Below are 20,310 nucleotides of genomic sequence, written 5' to 3'. Positions count from 1 at the left end.
TACTAAATATATGATGTATTACTATACTTTATATACATTTATACGCATTGCTGCAGATTAAACCAGCCAACTGGATGTAAAGTAGTTAAATGAGCTCAACCTTAAACTGCAGTAAAATGCATCATACACATTAATATATCAGTAATACTAATGCACAAACAGCAGATGTAACAGTAAAACACGGACAGGGAGCATTTTACTGCAACATGAGAACTTTTACCTTTGATACTTTAAGTATATTTTGTGGATAATATGTAAATAAATACTGTTATAGCATATACTTACTTTACCTACTTTTGAATGCAGGACTTGTATGCAGTATTTTTACAGTGTTGTATTAGTACTTGTATTTAAATAAAGGATCTGAATCCTTCTTCCATTGCTGTATCCAAGTGAAGTAACAATGAGACGAACACATTTTTGGGTGCACTTTAGTCTTTTTTAACTGTAAAATTATAGTTAGGAAAGAACCTCGTAACTATAGCTGTGAGATAAATGCAAATAAAAAGCAGAATATTTCTCTCTGAAATGTAACGAAGGAGAAGTATAAGGTGGCACCAAATGGAAGTAAGCAGGTAAAAGTAAATCTCATAAGTTCATAAGTCGACTTTCCACCTCGGGTTAACATAATACGATCAGTTTCATCCCGGTTTGGACTTAATGAACTGACGAAACGTTTCTTTTTCTTTCATTTCCTTGCAGTTTAGTCTCTCTCTCTCTCTCTCTCTCTATTTTGGTGCTCCCTCGCGCTGCCAAGCCCCTGACGTAATGCTCCGCTGTTAATGATTAGCATGTGGAAACGAGCAGCGCGAGCCTCCCTGGGTCAAGGCGTCCAAAACTTAGCCGGAAGTCGACTGCCCCCGCCTTCAAAATAATAGCGTTGGCTGTATCATACGATTGGATTAACAGTGACATTGTGATTATTTGCGTTTTCATTTTGTTTTGGTATAACTAGGAATAAATGGAAAACTATGAAAAATAAACATTTTGGTAGAGAGATGTGCATAAGCCTATTCTGATGTTTAGAGGTTGTTCTATCTTTAGCTTATAATGTGAACATTGACATGACAAAACAGATTATTCATACATTATAGATGACACGCATTCATCTGAAGGACTTCAAAGTTTTACTGACTGATATTTCACATAGCGTACTATTTGCAAATGCTTTAATTAGAGTTTCTGTGAGCATGGGGACTGCTTTATGTGACTGAGCTGTAATGCTGAATAATTATGTGATTTGTTCTCAAGTCTCTCTTGTAAAAGGGATCTTAATGAGATTTCCAGAATGAACTGAGCTTAACTATAACTATGGAAAGTCCTTTGTAGTGGACAGTTCTCATGTCAGTTTTATTTAATAGCACAGAAGTGTGTGGCAATAGATAATTAGTATTCAGCTACTACAATCGGTCATAGCTGTCATCACTAGTGGTTAAAGAAAATACTGCATCATGATCCTTACTGTTAAGCTTGTTTATATAATTGGTATTGTGCTTTGTGGGTGCCGTGGATTTTGCATTTCTGTTTATTGATAGTTCTGTATTTGAATCTTAATTTGTATTTTATATGTTCATTGTGGATTTGTGCTCTCTGCAGGACAGTTTCCCTCCTGATGAATAAAGATCCATCCAAATGCATTTTTTTCTTAATCATATTGAAATGGAGGACTGGAATATTCCTGGTTATATGATTATTTAGGTCAGGCTATGTTTTTTTTAGTAAGAGGCCAATTTTGCTCTGCTACTGTACATAACATTAGTGGGGATTACTCCTTAAAATACCACATTTAAAGAGTTCACGTTGTTGCTCAAAGAAAGCACCAAAAAATAATTCTCCAAAGCTGCAAGTGAGACAAAGGAAATTCTGTCAAACTGTTGGTCTTCCCCGCGCTGCAGGGCCTTACTTTGAAAGGTCAGTAACAGGAAGTAACACCCTGCCTTCCGTCTAACTTGACCGTGGAGCTTTAGAGCAGAGCAGCCGAGCAGCCGTCTGCTTGGGAGAGACAGAGGAAAAGTTAGTCAAGATGGCAAATCCCACAGACCCGGAGTGAAGGGGCACCGCTCCCCGAAAAGCTGAGCCTGTCGCCCGTCCTGAAACAAACCCAGTGATGCAAACTGCGCCAGGAGGTAAGAACCGTCCGGCTCGGCACATCCAACCGTTTCTCTCACGATTCAAATATTCAAACCAAAGTTTCTCAATCTTTTTTTCGTTGTTTCGTCCACTCTCTTATTCGGCTTGAGTACATATCCCGAGAAAAAACACTAACATAACCTTTCTATCAACCAGAACCGGCCTTCATGTTGAATTTACACAGTTTGACCAGTTGGCTAACGCCTTAACGGCCACGGTTAGTGGGACTCCTCAGCCGTTAATGTCAGCCGTTTGGCTAACGGTGTTTCTAACTTTGCTAACGTTAACTGAAGTCACGGCTCTTCCATGGGAAAGTTCTAGAAAGGAAACGGGTCATGGACTCAGACGGGGTTGTATTTATTGGTTTTTCTCCGTACAAACAGCTCTCTCTCTCACACACATCCGCCGGCGGTCCTTCCCTGTGTGCTGATGAAGCAAAGTGACAGTTTTAGACAGCGGCTAACGCGCAGCCCCGAGCCCGGAGTCTGCGCCTAGCTTACTCCTCTCCGCTGCTTCGGCTGAAACTCACCTCTGCAGCCTGGTCCGCTGTAAAATACAGATTTACAGACTAACCTGTCATTAAAATAACGGAGGGAAGTCGCTGCGAGCGTCCCGACAGCACACAGCCCTGCCAGCGGCCGCCGTCGGTAACCCGGCGTCCTTCCTTTTGGAAAATTCCGGGATGCAGCGCCAGTACTACCGACAGCTGTATTTTTAGGAATGGGTGGATACCAAAAACGAAAATTATTTATTTTTGTCTCGGCGGTGAATGCCACAAGCCTATGCGCATAAGCAACGGCGAGGAGGCGACCTATAAATGCATGTATGAGTTTCTGAAGGGTTTTTTTTTTGTTCCCATTGCAGCAAGTCTGCAGAGCTGAAGCAACAGGGAGGCTGTCGCATATGAGCCGAGGCTGTCCTCTCCGCGCACTGTTAAAGTCGTTGAATATGCATGACAGAGAGCCAGAGACGTGCACAAAGGGCCACGCAGAGCATTGTTTTAAATGTGTGCTTGTCCCTCCTCTAACTTCTGACATCCTCCTGCAGGCTTGAGAGGGATTCCCTGAAGAAAAATGCCAGTGAGGCTGAAGCTGATGTGACACAGAGTGCTGGAAGACAGCTGACTCATCGAATATCGGTCCCTCTGGGAGCCACTAAGCAGCAGAGAGCAGCTCAGATCACCTCATGCCAAGCTAGTAGACCACCTCTCAGCCCCCCCCCTCCCCCCCAAAGAACGGAGAGTGTAAGGCGGGAGAAGACGGTGCAGAAACCCCTCCAGGAGGAATATATCCCACGCCGGCTGCGGGCGAAACAGATTTTGGCCTTGCTGTCCAAGCTGCCAGCACAGCTAAGAATGGCATCACAGTGCTCCATCTGAGCCTCCTCAGCTGACCGAGCGCTCCGGTGTAGAAGCATCAACAGTCAGCTGCAAAGACCACTGCCGTCCTCCATCAGTTTAGCCCCGACCGGCAGGGGAAAGTTTGGGGTTCGGTTGCTCTGAGTGGCTCCGCACACCTCACAGCCCGGCCCGGCACCACTGCAGTCCGTCAGCCGTCACCCCGCCTCGCAGACCATGATGTTTCGCGATCAGGTGGGCGTGCTAGCCAGCTGGTTTAAGGGGTGGAACGAGTGCGAGCAGACGGTGGCTCTGCTGTCCCTGCTGAAGAGGGTGAGCCGGACCCAGGCCCGCTTCCTGCAGCTGTGTCTGGAGCACTCCCTCGCCGAGTGCACCGAGCTGCAGGTCCTGGAGGGAGAGGCCAACAACCCAGGTAGGACGGCCAGCTGCTCCGTCATCCACTGACACATGATGAAGATGCATTTACAGGCACTGAGTGACCAGAGTCGGTCCTAGAATCACCTCATTGTGGTCTCATTATGAGGGCACTGAACTATGAAGTAATATATTAACACTTCATATCAGCAAATAAACACGTAATTTGTACATCTAAGATTTATTTTAGCTTGTGTCCTGCTGCTGGGAACTGGCAGCAGTAGTTACAGAGGATACAGCAGTTTTCTTCCCTTTCGTCAAGCATCACGTCTTCTACACTTCAGTAGTTGAGTTTTTATGATAGTCATCGTTGATGCGGTAGCTAGCGTCATATTCACACATCGCAGTATTTTACTACTTCTTTTTCTCTCTTATTTGAAAATGAAGAATTTTTTTAGTGTCCAATGACATTTGAATTCTTTAAATGTTATGTATCAACAGCAATAACAACAACCCGTTATTCAAAACTACAGTACTTCATTACTAATGATTACTACAGCTTAATATGTACAATAGTATTAGATAATAATAATAATACAACTGTACACCATCTATGCTGTTCATGTCTCGACTAACCAGTGGTGGGAAAGGTACTCAGATCTTTTACTTCAGTAGAAGTAGTAATACCACTGTGAAAAAATACTCTGTTACGAGTTAAGGTCCTGCATTCAAAGTCGTATTTAAATAAAACTACAAAAGTATTTTGTACCAAACGCCAACGCGAGTGAACCCATGTGTGTTTTATTAAGCTTCTAGGTACTTCGTAGGTTCTCTGTTTTGCTAGTTTGTCATTATAACTGAACTTCGAATTCGAATCCATGATGTGTTTGTGAGGAAGAGACGCAGGGACTGAGCGAATCACTGCGATACTCGCAGCTCTACAGTGAAATTAGGTTTTACCCATTTTACGAGGGCCAGCAAGACGGACTTTTTGTGGTTCTTCACTTCATACCGCACAGTCGCCGAGCATTTATTATACTGCCACCTGGAGGAGATCCCAATGCACTGCAGAGCAGTCGAGCTGACTGTAATACTGTTACACCAGCTGCTGTAACAAAGCAAAAAAAACGATGGGTATCAGCAAAGCATCTGATCGGCCCCCACTGTCCCTGACCCTGGAACACACGTACGGCAAAACAGCCTTTTCCAGGGTCCACACAAGCATTAGAAGACACTTCCTGTCCAAAACTTTTGTGCAGATCCATTGAGAGTATAAAAAAGCTGAATCATTGATGTTATGAAACTGTGCAAATGTTGCATTGAACCGCAGCCAGTCAGTAAGTGATTGTGGAAGGAGGATGGGGTCACGCTCAGTGTTAGCTCAGCTGGCACTGCGGCCGGCTGGAGACGTCAGTCAGTCAGCGTGCCAGCCTATAGCGCTGCAGCGCTCCCTGGGTTGGTATCGCGCCAAGGCACCCAAGGGGGGCTCTTGCTGGGTTTTGTTGCATCAGACTGCAGCGTGGCCATGGAAACAAAAACCCTGGCAACCAACTGGGCTCATGAAAAATAGAAAGTGCTGCTGCGATGGAGAGCGGGCGTCTGTGTGTACCTATGGCAACATCTGCATGCAGCAACACATCTGATTACTGACACTGGGCTGACATAACGGCCCTGCCCTGCAGTGACACTCACACATTACATGGACTTTCCATAAGGGTTTACAATGGGCAGCGGCTGCACTTAATGTGGGCCGGCCTTTGTTATTGTTTAATATGGAGCCGGAGACATCAAACGCACACTAGATGAAGTTTCCTCAGTCAACCCCTCCCAGAGTCGGGCCGGTTCATGCTGTCAGAGATCAAAGCAGATTGATGACGGGGGGAGGCGGTGGATAGGGGTGATGTCGTCTTACAACTTTTTTTTCACATTGCACAACACTGTGTTGGTGATCCTTGAGTCCCAGTCCTATTTCACCCTCATTCTGTGAGAATCTTGAATTCCCAGCTACCAAGACTCTGATTATAGTCCAGGTGGAAATGAACCAAAGGCGGAAATGTGCTGGTGGGTGGAATAACATAATGAAAGCTCTGTGAGTTAAAGGATAAGCACACTTGTAGCTGCAGTTGGTATTTGGTGATTCGCACAACGTACAACTTCACGGGTTGGCTGGCTGTGGATGTGGAGGCATTTGTCATGAAGAGATCAAGCTTTCAGGAGGGACAGAGGCCAAATAGTGTCGAGTGAGGGGCTGACAAAAAGACCCGAAATTCACATCACAGTGTTTCGTAGCATTTGCCTTAATTCTGATAATTATTCAGTTTTAATTGACCCCGATTCACAAATACTTCATTTAACCGTAGCGTCATGGCTTTGTGAAAGTTAAATGTATTGCAGACAGCACAAAGAAATATGAACGCATTAGCACACATTTATGCAGCAATTTATGTCATTAGGCCTAAATAATGGATGTGCTCCCTTCTTCTTGTACAGTCAGCACATTCTGTGATCTAATTTCAATGATGAGCCAAATTCCCTTGCAAGGTTTAGCCTTTTAATACCTAACCAGCTTTACTATAAACCGTGTTTGCTGAAGGCAGATTGTTCCCACACAAACATGCACAATCATTGTCACTTGATTCAGCGTCTTAAATTGAGTCTTGTTCAACATTAGCGCTCACGTCAGTTCTTCCTTCCAGAATGGACCGATGCAGCGCCTCCGAACAGGCTGCTGACAGCCTGCTCGGTCCCTGTCATCAGGCCAGGGGTGTACAGAGTGAGGTAACCTTGAGGTTTGCACTAACTGATGACATCTCAGGGTTTTCCCGGGATTTTTGTGAGACAGAGGTGGCAAAGGCCGGCCGGCGTGTCGCATGCGAGGCACACACATTTGGTCCACGCACCGTCACGATTAGACGGCTGAAAGTGTCCATATGGATTTAGATTTTATACCGAGATGGAAGAAAAAGATGAAAAACAAAGACCGTGACAAACGACAGTGATCATTTTGGCCCATGAATCAACATCAGGAAACTGAAGTGAAGACAAGAATGATGAAGGAAAAGAGCTTTACAATGTGACGTGTGAACGGATACCAACAGGTGGGTCACATGACCAACTGCTGTTGTTTTCTATTGAAATATTTGGGGAAAATAAATGAATTACATATTAGCAGTCAAAATAGGTGAGCTAGCTGGCAGGAATGGTCTTCAGCGATGAATGATTGAACCATGTTCAGTTTCAAAACAATCATTCAAAGAGCTGTTCCATCAGGTCACCACATCGGGGTCTGTTCATGGTCTGGCAGGTGTAACAGTCTCTGTTTGGAGGTCGGCTCAGCCGTGGCAGTTGAATTGTGGTGAAGAAACACTGCCACACGCCTCACTCGACCAAGCAGACGGCGGGCGCGGCGGACATTCAAACCTGTTTGTGAAGCGAGGTTTAAAGTGTGTGTATAACACAGTCCGGCCTCTCTCGCCGTTACAGCCATATTTCATGCATTGTCTGTAACGATTCTTCATGTCGAGCTCCAAAACGGCAGCTATGTTGAGTCCAGCGTGTGATTGGACAAGAGGCCGTGTCTGTCGGACAAAACTTTTCATTTCCCATTGGCTGACCGTGACGTGAGCTGTGACTGTAGTGTAGCTCTGAGCGGCTCGTGAGGTCCATCCATCTGTGGTAACTGAGATGCTCTCTGCTTCTTTGAGGCTCTGTGTCACTTTAGCTTTGGTCCTTTGGTGCAGAGCTGCTGTCACTGTGCGACTGAAGTGTGGCCGTGGTGGATCCAGGGTGTTCACTGACCTCTGAAATCCACCGTTGTCGAACACAGAAAACAGCCTTAAGTCTTTGACTTCATGCTCACAGATGCATCTTGTCTTCTGTCTCGGACTGTTATGGGGAAGCAGGTCTCCAGATGCCTCTTTCAGGCTCCTTTGGCCAGACCGGAGCTTTATTGTTGTTGTAATTTGAGTGTTTCTGGGTGGCGATGTGTCAAATGGCGTCTCTTGTTTGATGTGTTTCCTGTGTCGTAGTTGACGCAGTAAATAACGTCACTGTAGATAGCGTCGCAGTCACACAATGGGCATGTTTCCACTGCGATATCGTGAGATTGGATATATTGTTACATCCCTATTTTATTTTTATATCTTGTCAAGTACCGGCGCTCAACAAGTAGGCGACTGAGTTTTGATATCCAGTCCTGTTTGCCTGTTTGTAATTTAAGATAACCTAGCTTTCAGTAATTGATTGGTTACCTCGATTTTGGAGAAATTGTGAATGTGTCGTTGCCTGGTTGCCTCCACACAGGAGTGCTGCATGGTTGCTGATAAAAGACACTGTAGTTTTGCCATTTTTGTCAACAAAGATGGCGGCCAACGATGTAAAGGTGGCCTGCCTTTGACAGAGAAAGCCCTGTGCTTTGGTCTGATTCATTCAGGTAACGTCGTAACACACCTGGATTTCCTTTCAGTCTTTCTATTTGTTGGAACTTTTTTTCCAGTTTGCGCCCATCTAACATCCAAATACAGAGTAAACACGGTGCAGTGGGGTCGGATGTGGAAAATATTGGAGAAACTGTTTGTTAATAATGAAAAACTGGTTTCGCTGTTGTCTGGTCCTGTGTACTTCCAGTAATTGAGGTAATATTGTTCATGTAAATGTAGTCATACAGTCCAGCTGCTTTGGCTTAACTTTGTGCTGCTTTGCTTCCTCCTCATGCTGCTCCTCCTCCAGACGTGGTCACGTCAGTCCGGTAACAAGCCATGTTTCTTAAAGCTTGTTAAACTGTAAAATATTCTTAATCTGGCTGCTTGAATTGAAAATACACAGTTCTACTTAGATGGTGTACTGTGATGATTAGATTACACGGTAATGGTAGAAACCTCTGTTCAGTATAGACACTTCGTATGTGAGTGTGTTTTTATTTCTTCTCATGCACAGAAGTGCTTTCACGAGCACAAAGCACTGCTGAATATCTGTTGTTTCAGTAAACGTCAGCTCCATATACATATTCTGTGCAACGAGCTGTCTCAGCAGAATCGCTCTGTAGGAGAGGAGCTTCCACCTTCTGCACCTCCAGATTAAACTTTGGGCCACACCCTTGAGTTTCCTCCCACCTGTGTCAGCTTGTGGTCGCCTCCTGTCCGCCGGTTCAGCTGAGTAAGGAGGATTCGTTTGGCCCGTTTGAGCGCCGTAGACTTACAGTAACGTCAGACACATGGAACTGAAAAGAGGGAGATGGAGAAGGCCGTCTGTTACGTGATCCCTCTGGTATGTTGTGGTAGCTTGTTTGAGTGCTTGTGTGTCAGAGTACGGCAGAAGTCTTGAGTCTGTTGTTTTACTGGGCCAATACTGATCTAGTATTGATTATGAAGTATTTCCCATTCTGAAATTATTCCTTATCTCAGCTAGAGGAGGAGCATGTACACTGTAAGAAACAGCATATTGGTTTATGTGTGCGTGTTACTGTAAATGCTTTGTTAGTTAGTTTGTTCTTCTGTTTGTCTGTTAATCATTTAATCAGTTTGTTTCGTAGGTTTTTTTTTGTGACAAGAATAGGAAGATAATAGATAATACTGGCAACGTAAGTCTAAAAACAGCTGTTTTAAAATCCATGTGAGGGAAACCTTTTAGTATCTGCTTAGTGTCGTCACCACAGGAACAAAACCACAGGTTCAGAGAGTTCTCCTCAGACCAGGAGCCCCTCTTGCACACTTGTTAGTCTCCTGAATGATTGGTAATGAGAGCAGTAGGACTTGGTGCTGCTGCAGAAACGAAACCTGCAGGCTGTTAAGGGGTTAACATGCAGCTGGAAGTCTGGGGCTGAGTGGAAAAGCGCAACTATTTGGAAAGCGGTGTACAAATGAATGGAATCCTCAGTGACCTACTTCTGCGAGCGGCTCAGAGGCCGCCTTGTTGTGGGACTCGGCGAGTGATGCGACTTGATTTGGGACTTGAGATGCAGTCCAAGTCAGCGGGGTCGCTATCTGACTGACCGGCGGGCAGAGTTTAGGCTTTATCCTGACTGTGGTTTGTCGTGGTATTTTTAGACACCCTTGAGTAATTTGGCTGTTCATTAAGAGTTCGGGATCGCGGTCTGAACAGCCCAGTACAGATGTGCAAATGCAGCGTTGAGTTTTCAGTTCGGACCTAAGTTAACAAGGGAGACGCCATTCATAATAATCCCTGACAGATTTGACTGGTTTCGATGGGAGTGAACGTTTAAATCCTGGTTTTCTTCTCTTTGACTGGAGTAATGTGTGGCCCGCAGCGTTTCACTTGTAGTTATTAAGGACAGTAACTTCCTGTTTTTCCAACCCCCTCGAGGAGAACAAAACATCTTTTGAGACAATCCCAAGAGGGACAATATCGGATCAAGTTGAGGGGACATGAATAGCAAGCAGAGCAGAGCACTGCACGGTCTAAGAGACGACACACACTCACACACACACACACGCAGAGGGTGCGGGTTAGTATAAGGGGTGGTGTTAGGACAGGACAGTGGGCCTGGTGTTCTGAATGACTAACTTCATTTTCGTGTGGTGTGCTGTACTGCTGACCTGGCCTGCACGGCTGTTTGAGCTGGGAGGAGGCAGACGGGGATTCGATATGTACGAGCAGCTGTGCTGAAGAACTGAGGCCACAGAGACAGAGTCTGTGTTTGAAATGAGTGGCAGCAGTCACTGTCATTCACTCACAATTCATCCATTTCGCTGCAGTCATTAGGAAATTTGGCCTACATCTTTGTTGCTCGAATGGTTCGTGTCGTGGTTGTTTAGTGCTGCCCAGAAATCATGTGTGATTCAAAGAGTGTGAAGTCCATAAAGTCCATGTGCTGCACAGTGCAGCCTCTAAAATCAGCAGTCATGGCATATGAAGGAGCTCTGTAAGGGTGTGTGTTGACTAACATACTGTGCTACAAACAGCTGCCAGTAAATCTCTAAGAGCAGAAAGATCTACCAGACTTCAGATATTCAGGACATCAAACATGAAGTTAAACAGACAGGTGGGTGACTCACTGATTGGACAGTTGAGGCGATTGTCTTCCTGTGTCATCAGTGGATCATCAGGAGCCGTACGGGGTCACATCCAGTGCTTCTTTTAGAGGACGTGTCGTCATTTTGGACCCTAAGCTGGTGGGAGACATTGACATTAAAACAGCTTACTGACATACATCCTTCTCAGTCCCTGCTAGAAATAAGTAACTGACTACAGTTCATGCTGTATCACGATAGAGCACGTTTTCTGTAAATTCAGTGACTAAATAGTTGATATAGAATGACCACGTGGAAAGGCCTTTTTCTTATTACATTTTGATTTATAAACTTCGTGTTGTTCATACTCGAGCCATGTCCATAGACAGAGGTGGCCCCTCTTTCAGGTCCGAGCTCCTGGTTTCGTCTTGGCTGGTCAGAGTCCTTCTTCTGTTTGAAATGACCTCATTCTGTCCTCCATCTTTGTTTTGTTCCCTTCATGCAAATTTCCCGTATGATGATAAATGATGATTTGACACACACACAGTGAAATAAATGATAGAGCGTAATACGAAATGATTTTTTTTTTCTGTGGTCATGTGATGTATTTCGCCATATTATATACAGCTCTACTGGTGTTTGCTCTGTTTGCTTTCACACCACCAACGGACCGCTCCAGGGCTGGACTGGAAGCGAGCTGGGACGTGTTTTGTCCACGTGCGACTGCTGTGTTCTCATCAGCCCAGACCAACAGATCTTTGAGCGGCGAGGCTCCCGCTTTGGAGACAACTGCTCCGAGTGTGAACATACCTTTACTTACATATTCATAGGTTCCTGATTTATTTAGAAGAAAAAGGAGAATCTGTGAATGCTATTTTAAGACTTTTTAACCACTCAATTGGACTTTTTTGTGGAAAAATTCTACACATTATAAAGATTATTCTAAGTCCTGTGATTATTATTTTGTTACTCCTTGTCCATGTTGATATTAATGTCCGTAAAACTTTTCGTAACAGCAGTATGTGTTAAATACACTGTCATTGTCTCCACATCACATGTACTGTCTGTATACAGTGTGTGAGTGACAACAGTGTGAGCTGGAGACGAGTTTCTGACAGCAGAACCTGAAGGCTCCGTCTTTTTTTGGTGTCAGGAAAGGATTTGCCAAAGCATGTAAATGGAAAAACACCTTTCTTTACACCTGGAAGCACCAAATCCACAGAAGTGCCAGGATTATACAGGGGGTGTGAGCGGGGGGTAACTTCAGTGGAGGATTTGAATTTGAAAGGCTGTTTGAATCTAGGTCAGAATATGACTTCCAGCAAAATAATTACTTTTCACAGGAGCTGCCGGCACTAGCTCTGCGTGGAGAGAGGGAGAAAGCTTGCTTCTGCATTTGTCTGTGTGTAAGATGACTGACATGGAGGGAAAGTATGCGTTGTATAATGGCTAGTATTACTCAGTGAATTCCTGTTGCACTCTCTGCCTAAACTAGGTCTGATGAAAACCTGGACTGGAAATCAGCATTCCCGGCTGAGGCGGTAAACGGTTCCGGTGTTGGGGATACTGTCTAGGAATGTGGGCACGTCGGAGCGCACTTGAGTCGAGCGCTCGGCGAGAGTTGGACGGGTGCTTTTCCAGCGTGGGGGGAAAAAGACACAGTGGAAAAGGAAAACTGATTCCACCTTCAGTGGAGCTAAGGTCTCCTGAGTACACCGCGGTATGGAGGAGGGGAGGGTGAGAGGAGCAGGAGGGACGGGTGGGGCGAAGAAGGGAAAAAATAAAGACTCAGAGAATACTGGTGCCATTTACAGCTGAAACTCATTCACCACTTTCTCTGCCGAGCCTGACTTAGAGTTTACAGTCATCCTGGTCAGGACCTGTTAAAACAAGGTTAAGCCTGTAAATGTTTAGACTCCGTGTCTACCTGCGAGGGGGCAGGTGATCGGTGTCAGAAAGCCTAACGTGTAACATGATCGGTACTGATTTAACACTTAACGAAGGCGTCGTGGTTGAAAAAACACCAGCATCAGCCTTAAACTTCAGTCCGATGTTGTTGACCTACTCCTGCCAAGGGAGTGTCTATAAATATCGGCCCCCATAGAGATAAAAGTTTAAAGTGGAAGTGATCTAATCTGTTTTTTCACACACACATATGAGCTTTTATTTGTCAACATCCATTCTGTCAAAGAGAGAGACAGAGAGAGAAAAGTCTTGTCTCTGTCCAAACTATTTCATCGCACCCACGCATGAGCAAACAGTTTATTTCTGGAAGTTGACGGCGTGTTCTGTGAACTCGTACTGAACCTCAGGAATGGGGACAGACAACCTGCCAAAACGACCAGAGGGGAAAACGAAATAAAGCTCGTCTTTTCCTCTGCCTCTACAGCAAAGGCCTCGCTACTTTTCTGTTCCTGTTTCCAGGTGTGTGTGTGTGTGTGTGTGAGTGAAAACAAGAGGATGGACAGAGGCTGGGGATTAGGACTAGCTGCCAAATGGACTCCATGCTGATGGAAGCTGCTAGAAGCCTCAGACATGTCAGGCTCTTGATATTATCTCTGAGAGAGGCGGACGAGGCATCGCAGATAGCAGGGATTATGCAATCAAGCGCCTCATAAATCCTGGAGGTTTAGTTTCTCAGTGAACCCTTCTGTGCTTTTTCATAACTTTGATCCGAGCTTTGCTTTCCCCAGCAAGCTGGATTACTGCACCATGTGTGTATCTGTTTATGTTTACACCCGGCCTCAAACGAAAAGACACACTGTCATCAGTTAGGATTGAGTCTGCAGTGTGCAGCGTTCAGGAAGACGTGTTTCAGACAGAACGCACGCTGAAACGTATTCAGATGGTGGATCATCAGGTTTTATCTGGTACACAAAGTCAACAGTTTGTCACATACTGTGGATTTGGATCTGAATGTTTTTGGTACAGCAGGGTAAAAAAAGGCAAAATTAGCTGTAACAGTTACTAAGTCACTAAGCTGAACCGCTCTGCTTTGACCATGGACGCATAAACGAACAGTAATGACTTCTGCAGTGCTGGTTGTTGGTTCGGGCCAGTCTGCATCTTCATGAGGGGCTGGTTCAACATCGTGGGGGAAAGACTGGACTAGTCCGTCTGTCTGTTTTAGACTCCCACAGGTAGACGACACATACTGTGATGCTATCTCAAATGAATTGCAGGTTTTCTGATGCTGTTTCCATAGATGTAATGTTGCTGCTTGATTATGACAAATATCATCATCATGTTTATTTTTGGTCAATATTGAGATCACAAGTGTTTAATATGGTTGCTCATTGACTTTGGAAACATCATTCCTTTATTTGATCTTTTAAAAATCCTAAATGTATTTCCTTAAACTGAGCTGAATCAACTGAAAAACAAATAAAATAAATATCTTATAATATTAGTATAGTATATGATAGTTAAAAATAGCACATAGGAAGCATAAAATGAAGTAAAACGCAACATGTTAAGTGCAGCAGTGCATAAGTTCATAGCTAGTTAAATGCTAAAGTGGAGAGAGATTTGTTTTTATCTTTCTATTCCATATTAAATATATGAAGCTATTTCCCTGAAATCTGTAGGTGGTGTATTCCAGAGCTGTTGGCCGTCATTGACAAAGGCTGCATTCCTGATTTTCTTTCGGCTGTTGCTGAGAGTAAACCAGCAGCAGATGATCGCAGTGTTCCTGAAGGCAAATAGTGAACAAGGGAGTTAGCAATGCAGCCTGGTCCTAGACCGTGAAGGGCTTTGGATATGAGGAGGACGACCTGGAAGTTGATTCAGAATGTTACAGAAAGCAAGTGCAGAGCAGCTAAAACTGGACTAATGCACTCTCTGCTCTTGGTGTCAGATTAGCTTCAGTCTCTCCATGTTTTTTTTCCTCATGAGACCAGTAAATGGTGCATTACAGTGATTCAGCTCCATACAAAAGCATAAATCAGATTTTCAGCATTTCTGATTTATAAATGGTCGTAATTTAGCTGCATCCTCTCTTAAACTTAAAGATGATTCACGTATATCTGGTGTATCTGTGTGTGAAAGAGAAAGAGCCTGTGAGAGGGTGAGAACAGGTGAGGGATACCAGTCTGTCTCATAGATGACCAGTCCGTCTCGTCCAGACCAGACCAGACATACAGGCGTATAATGTTTCCCCATATAGCCCCCCCCAGAGCCCAGCCCTTCCCCATCCCCACCCGCTCTCAGGCAGCTGGCTGTGCTATACAGTGCACTTCTTGTGTAAGGAGGCTGTTCAGCTCGGAGGCCGTCCAGTTCCAACTGCTCAGACGAGGCAGCATATGAAATAACATGAGTGTGACTCAGACCAGGGAGGATGCTGGCCCCTGCACTGTACACTGTCACCCAGATATGTATCTAATAATCACCAGCTGTGCTCAGTGATCAATGGGTCTGAAGTGTATATTCAGCTGACCTCTGACCTCCATAATACACATGTAGTTAAATTTATACCTCTCTAACAGTGTCAGCCATAACTGAACACATTTATCTTTGTAAAGGCAGAATTCAAAGCTCAGCTGCTGTCAACTAGATTTTACAGGTGTACCTAATAAAGTGACCACTGAGTGTATTTTGTTGTTGATTGACGACACTGTATCTGTGATGAGCCAATAGCAGCAGGTGATAAAACTCTCCCAGTGCATCTGCAAAGGAGGCATGTTTAAGCCTCTGACCACAGCTACTCGTCTTATTCATAAAACACCTTCAGCAAAGGCTCAGGACATCTTGACATGAGAGGGCTGCTGTCATGCAGGGACACTTCAGTTTGCCAGCCTTCAGCGGCCGAGCCAGAGCCTTAAAGTGAGACTCTGCCAGAGTCAGCTGCGTCTCCGACCGTCCTCCTGTCTTCACATGAATGGACGGTGACAGCGGAGACGCGGCGAGGCGCCGCCAACCACGCTCGTTTACTTCTGATTGGTCGACACGCCGTTGGCCACGGCAGACCGAGTGACATCAGCAGAGCTGGCCAGTGAGAGAGCCCCATGGCAACGGTTGCCGTGGCGGCCATACAACAGGAGTCTTTGAGTCCCCGGTGGGTGGAAATGACCTCATCCAAACCAGACCCCTGCAGGACGCCGTGTCCACGGTCTGCTTCCAGACTCACCAAGGTGCTCGCTTCCAGGCCAGGTGTCTGTGCGGACTCAGTCACTCTTCACAGAAAGAAGTGCTATGAACTGAATGCAGAGGGAAACAAGCAATGATACAGGATACATCCTAATCAGTAGAGGTATTTTAGTCTTAATTAATCCAGGAACAACAGTAACTACGTTAAAGCAAGCTGAGCCTGTTGCTAACAGAAACTCCTGCTTTACATGCGTTACGGTGGTGAAGTGGTTTTTGCTGAGTGTGTGACGGGTCCGTTCCCTGAGCTCTCACTTGAAATGTCTTGTGCTTCACTCGAAAGTTACTGGTTACAAACTTTGATCATATATTTCACCTTTTTTTGCTGTTTTTCCTCAGTAAATCTATAGATGAAACAGTGCTGAAAAGCAGTTTTTCCACATTATCAAAGATAAATATCTGGTTTGCAGATGACCTAAACTCTCCAGTAGAGCAGAGCTCGTCGCCTCAGGCCATTGTGCCGTTGTGTTTTTCTGAATGGGCCTCTGTGTGTGTGTGTGTGTGTGTGTGTGTGTGTGTGTGTGTGTGTGTGTGTGTGTGTGTGCGTGCGTGCGTGCGTGCGTGCGTGCGTGCGTGCGTGCGCTGAATCTACTCACATGATGTTACACCCGGATGCTGACGCTATATCCCTCAGGCTGACAGCCGAGCATGCTGGGTAAACACGTCTGTCGCTCACTCGCTGCTCCACACTCCACATTCCACATGACACTCAAATATACAGCACAAGCTGCAGTGAAATGCACACACTTTATTGCAGCAATGGCTACCACACACACACACACAAACACACACACACACACACACACACACACACACACACACACACACACACACACACACTGGAGGAGTGACCAGTGTAGCTAGAAAAACTGGACTTTGGCGGGTAGACATACTGACACGGTCTAACCAGTTGGTTACGTGTAACTAGCGCAGGCTGAGCCACAGAGCTGCAGTTTTGCTCACAAGAATCAAATCTATTCATGAGCTAAATGTTTGTAACCTTGTTTGTTTGATACAGTATTCAGCACATATAGAATAACGTGTTTTTTATTTTTAGGCCCCGAATGTTAAGCTCTGTCCTTAATTCCTGTCATGTTGGGAAAGCCACTGAAATAGCTTTTACACCCTCATCAGACAGAAAATCAATAGCTGGTCTAATGAAGATTATCTGGACGGTTTGCAGCTCTTTACAGCTGAATGAAGTCAGTGTTGTGATGGGAGGAACATCATTATATATATCACAGGTCTGAATCTGGTGACTTTGCACAAGCCTGGTTTGTAACCGCAGTGTGACAGCATGTGTTATTTCCATGTTATTTGGTATAAAGGCCGGGGCGGTGCTGTCAGGGGCCTGTGTGTGAGCAGGTAGACTGAAACTTTCACTTCCTTTCAAACATCTGTTTGCTGGCTTGTTTTTGTTGTTTTTTGGCAGACCACAGCACTAAAGCAGTTTACAAAGAGACATCCCTGTTAAACTCACAAACGTACCAGAAACGATTACACGAACCACACCGTCAGTGCACTGCTGCGTGAGTGTGCGCACACACATTTTTCTCTTTGCGTGTGTGTGTGTGTGTGTGTGTGTGTGTTCTCCTGCTTCCCAGCAGGTACGGAAATAAACCTTTCTTCCACAAAGGAAAATAATTATCATTCTTGTACAAGGAAGGAAGGGGGGCTCTTAGCCGAGCAAGAGACAGACGAGAAATAGAGGCAGGGAGAGCGGCCGATGGGCCCCTGACTGCCATTTCCTTAAATAGAGTTGTGGGCTTCTCCGGTCCAGCCCTGGCAGAGCGGAGGCTCACATTCCCGGCATAGCTGCGACTGCCACATTCAGAGCCTCCCCAACACTGGAGCGCTACATACGCTTCCACAGGTAGACTGCAAATCTTTTGCCCTGCTTTCAGCCCCCACCCTGCTTCCTCCAGACCCCCAACCACCAGTTACCGCAACAGGGGAGAAGAGGGGATGTGGATGAAAGACCTGAGAGGAAGTGGGAAGGGATGGGGGTTGGAGGAAAGGATAGCAAAGAATTGTTCTCCATTCACACAGCAGCCGTGTCCTTCTACCAGGAATCCTCCCCCACTGCTGGGAAAAAGATGAGACAATAAAACACTATCATCTGGCCTCTTCACTCACCCAAAACTCACAAATTAAGGATTTGTCTGGTGGCCTGAAACAAGTAGCCGTACAGGACAGAAAGAAGAAATATTTGTGGTACAAATGAGTCACAGGAACCCCTTCGGTTTTATTTATGGTGACATTAAATCCAAACTTGAGTCATGATAGTTAACCTTTAACATTTTAGAAAAAAATAGTCCCTTATATTCATCTTTTTAGGGCAGAGGGGAACTCTACCCATGAACAAGTATGAGTTCCCTCCTCGCTCTGTTTGACAAAAGACTTTATACAGCACATAATTACATATAATATCTGTTTTTGACAAGAGACAAGGAGTTTTTACTTGTTTACCTTTATCGTTTACTGCTGCTGTTGTCGGGTTGTGTCCAGGTGAAGTGCTGAGGGGTGCAGGCTTTCTTGAAAATCCCTGAAAAGCTGTGGATTGACAAAGAGAAGACGGTTTAAACAGTTCGACGGTTTGGAACATATATGATTTTCTTAAAGAACAGAGTCATCAGTGTGCTTCACGTCTGTCGGCTGAAGGCAGAGCACTGTGGAGGCAGAGGAGAAAGCCTGTAATGGAGATTCGTGTTGATGCAGCAGCAGTTTGAGAGGGATGACGCCACCTGACTTTGGCAGACTTGGCTTGAATGAGGCTCAGATGAAGCTGGATGCTGGCGTGCACAGTAGCCATGATGATGCTTTTCCTTTTCCCGTGGAAGGGAGACACGTACGCTGGCAAACATGTCCGACTCATGGTCAGGCAGGTGCTTCCCACTTTGGAAGTCTAAGCACACACACACCCCCACACACACACTCACACACATCTTGGCCACTGTTTAAAACATTACACAGTATAAATAAATAAGCACCCAAGCGGAAAAGACCTACTTTACACCTACTGTACACCACACTGCAGCAGACACACACACACAGACTCACACACAATGTGAAAAGCAGATGAGAGATGTGCTTTATATAATGCTCTATAAATTGACCAGGTGTCCTGGCTGTAATGATGCAAGGCTGCTATGAAAAGGTGTTCCTCTTCCTGTTCTATTACGGCCACAGGAATCTCAGTCTGTCTCTGTCTGTTTGTTGAAGCTCTCTGGAGACTCTGACTGATCTCTCACTGATTTCATTCAGCAAAAGTCCCCCCTGTGATCCGAACGCTGGACGGGCCATGCTCCTCTTTACGTCACTGTTTCCTGTGGAAATGAGAAAATGCTCCGGTTTCCACAGTTCATCTCTTCAAAGTTGTCCTCTGTTAGAAATCTAAAGACATTATCTGTTATAAAAAACATGGCAAACGACTTTTGACTTTTGGATGACTTAATTTCCTTCAGGGTCCTCTGGAGTGTTTTGTAGCCTATAGGATTTTCTAGAGTGTGTCCTGGTTTCCATTATGAGAGAGGAGTGATGTGGCAGGAAAGCTTGGACTGACCAGCTGGGTTTGGACGATGACCAGTAAAAACGGCTCATATTGTCAGTCGAGTCACACGATGTTTTTAAGCTTCGCCACTGTACACAGAGAGACACAGGAAAACAAGATGGCGGGCTACAGACCTTTACAAAGATCGTCTTGTCTGGCAGTCACCACACCGTGAACCTAGCTGTGATGGAGGCGGAGAGGGTTGATGGAAACAGGGCAGGGTGAAGCAGAGCGGCTCGATGAGTGCTCTGTTTGTCCCTCCAAGCTCGCTGCTCCACTGCTGAAACCAGCCAAGTGTTCGGTGTGATCGGCCCTCAGCTGACAGCGCTGTCTGCAGCTCTGAGTCCACTGAGCCTGTGGCGCTGAAGTGTGATCAGGATGCACACTTTCTTTGATTGTGTGCTCATATTTTCATATCGCAGACACTGACATCCTGTCATGTTGAATTTAGGGTAATGATTGATGCCACTGTGGCAGCAAAGTGAAGCGACTACTCATGAATCAGAGGCAGAACGCACATATGACACAGATCACAGGCGTTGTCTTTTGATTGATGGAAACCAGGGTTAACTTTTACCTGAGCTTTAAGAAATCGGCTGACTGGCGTGAATGTGTAACCAGGTTACTGTCAGTCAGTGCGTACACCACATGCTAACAGGAAACGGATGCACGTGCGTGAGGTTTGTTTAAAACAGACCGATGTCCACATATTCAGATCAGAGCGGCATGAATGCAGGAGAGTCAGTCAGTAAATCACCTGCTGACTGCTCTCCTGACAGCTCGACTTTCTGCTTCCTCTCACTCAGCTC

At 45.4% G+C, this 20,310-nt stretch overlaps 1 protein-coding gene across 1 annotated transcript in view; it reads left to right on the top strand.

Annotated features, from left to right (window-relative positions):
* Positions 1–1,991: 1,991 nt before the first annotated feature.
* The window catches only part of samd4a (sterile alpha motif domain containing 4A), a 51,016-nt gene continuing 32,697 nt past the window's right edge, over positions 1,992–20,310 (top strand). Inside the window, exons 1-2 of the mRNA XM_076734141.1 lie at positions 1,992–2,126; positions 3,178–3,899. Coding sequence (XP_076590256.1) covers positions 3,704–3,899 — 196 coding nt within the window. The 5' untranslated portion in view covers positions 1,992–2,126; positions 3,178–3,703. The remainder of the gene's footprint in view (positions 2,127–3,177; positions 3,900–20,310) is intronic.

Source organism: Chaetodon auriga, chromosome 1 (assembly GCF_051107435.1).
Source record: "Chaetodon auriga isolate fChaAug3 chromosome 1, fChaAug3.hap1, whole genome shotgun sequence".
In the NCBI taxonomy this organism is placed as follows: domain Eukaryota; kingdom Metazoa; phylum Chordata; class Actinopteri; order Chaetodontiformes; family Chaetodontidae; genus Chaetodon; species Chaetodon auriga.
The sequence above is the reverse complement of the archived record's forward strand: the minus strand, read 5'-3'. Positions and strand labels throughout refer to the sequence as shown.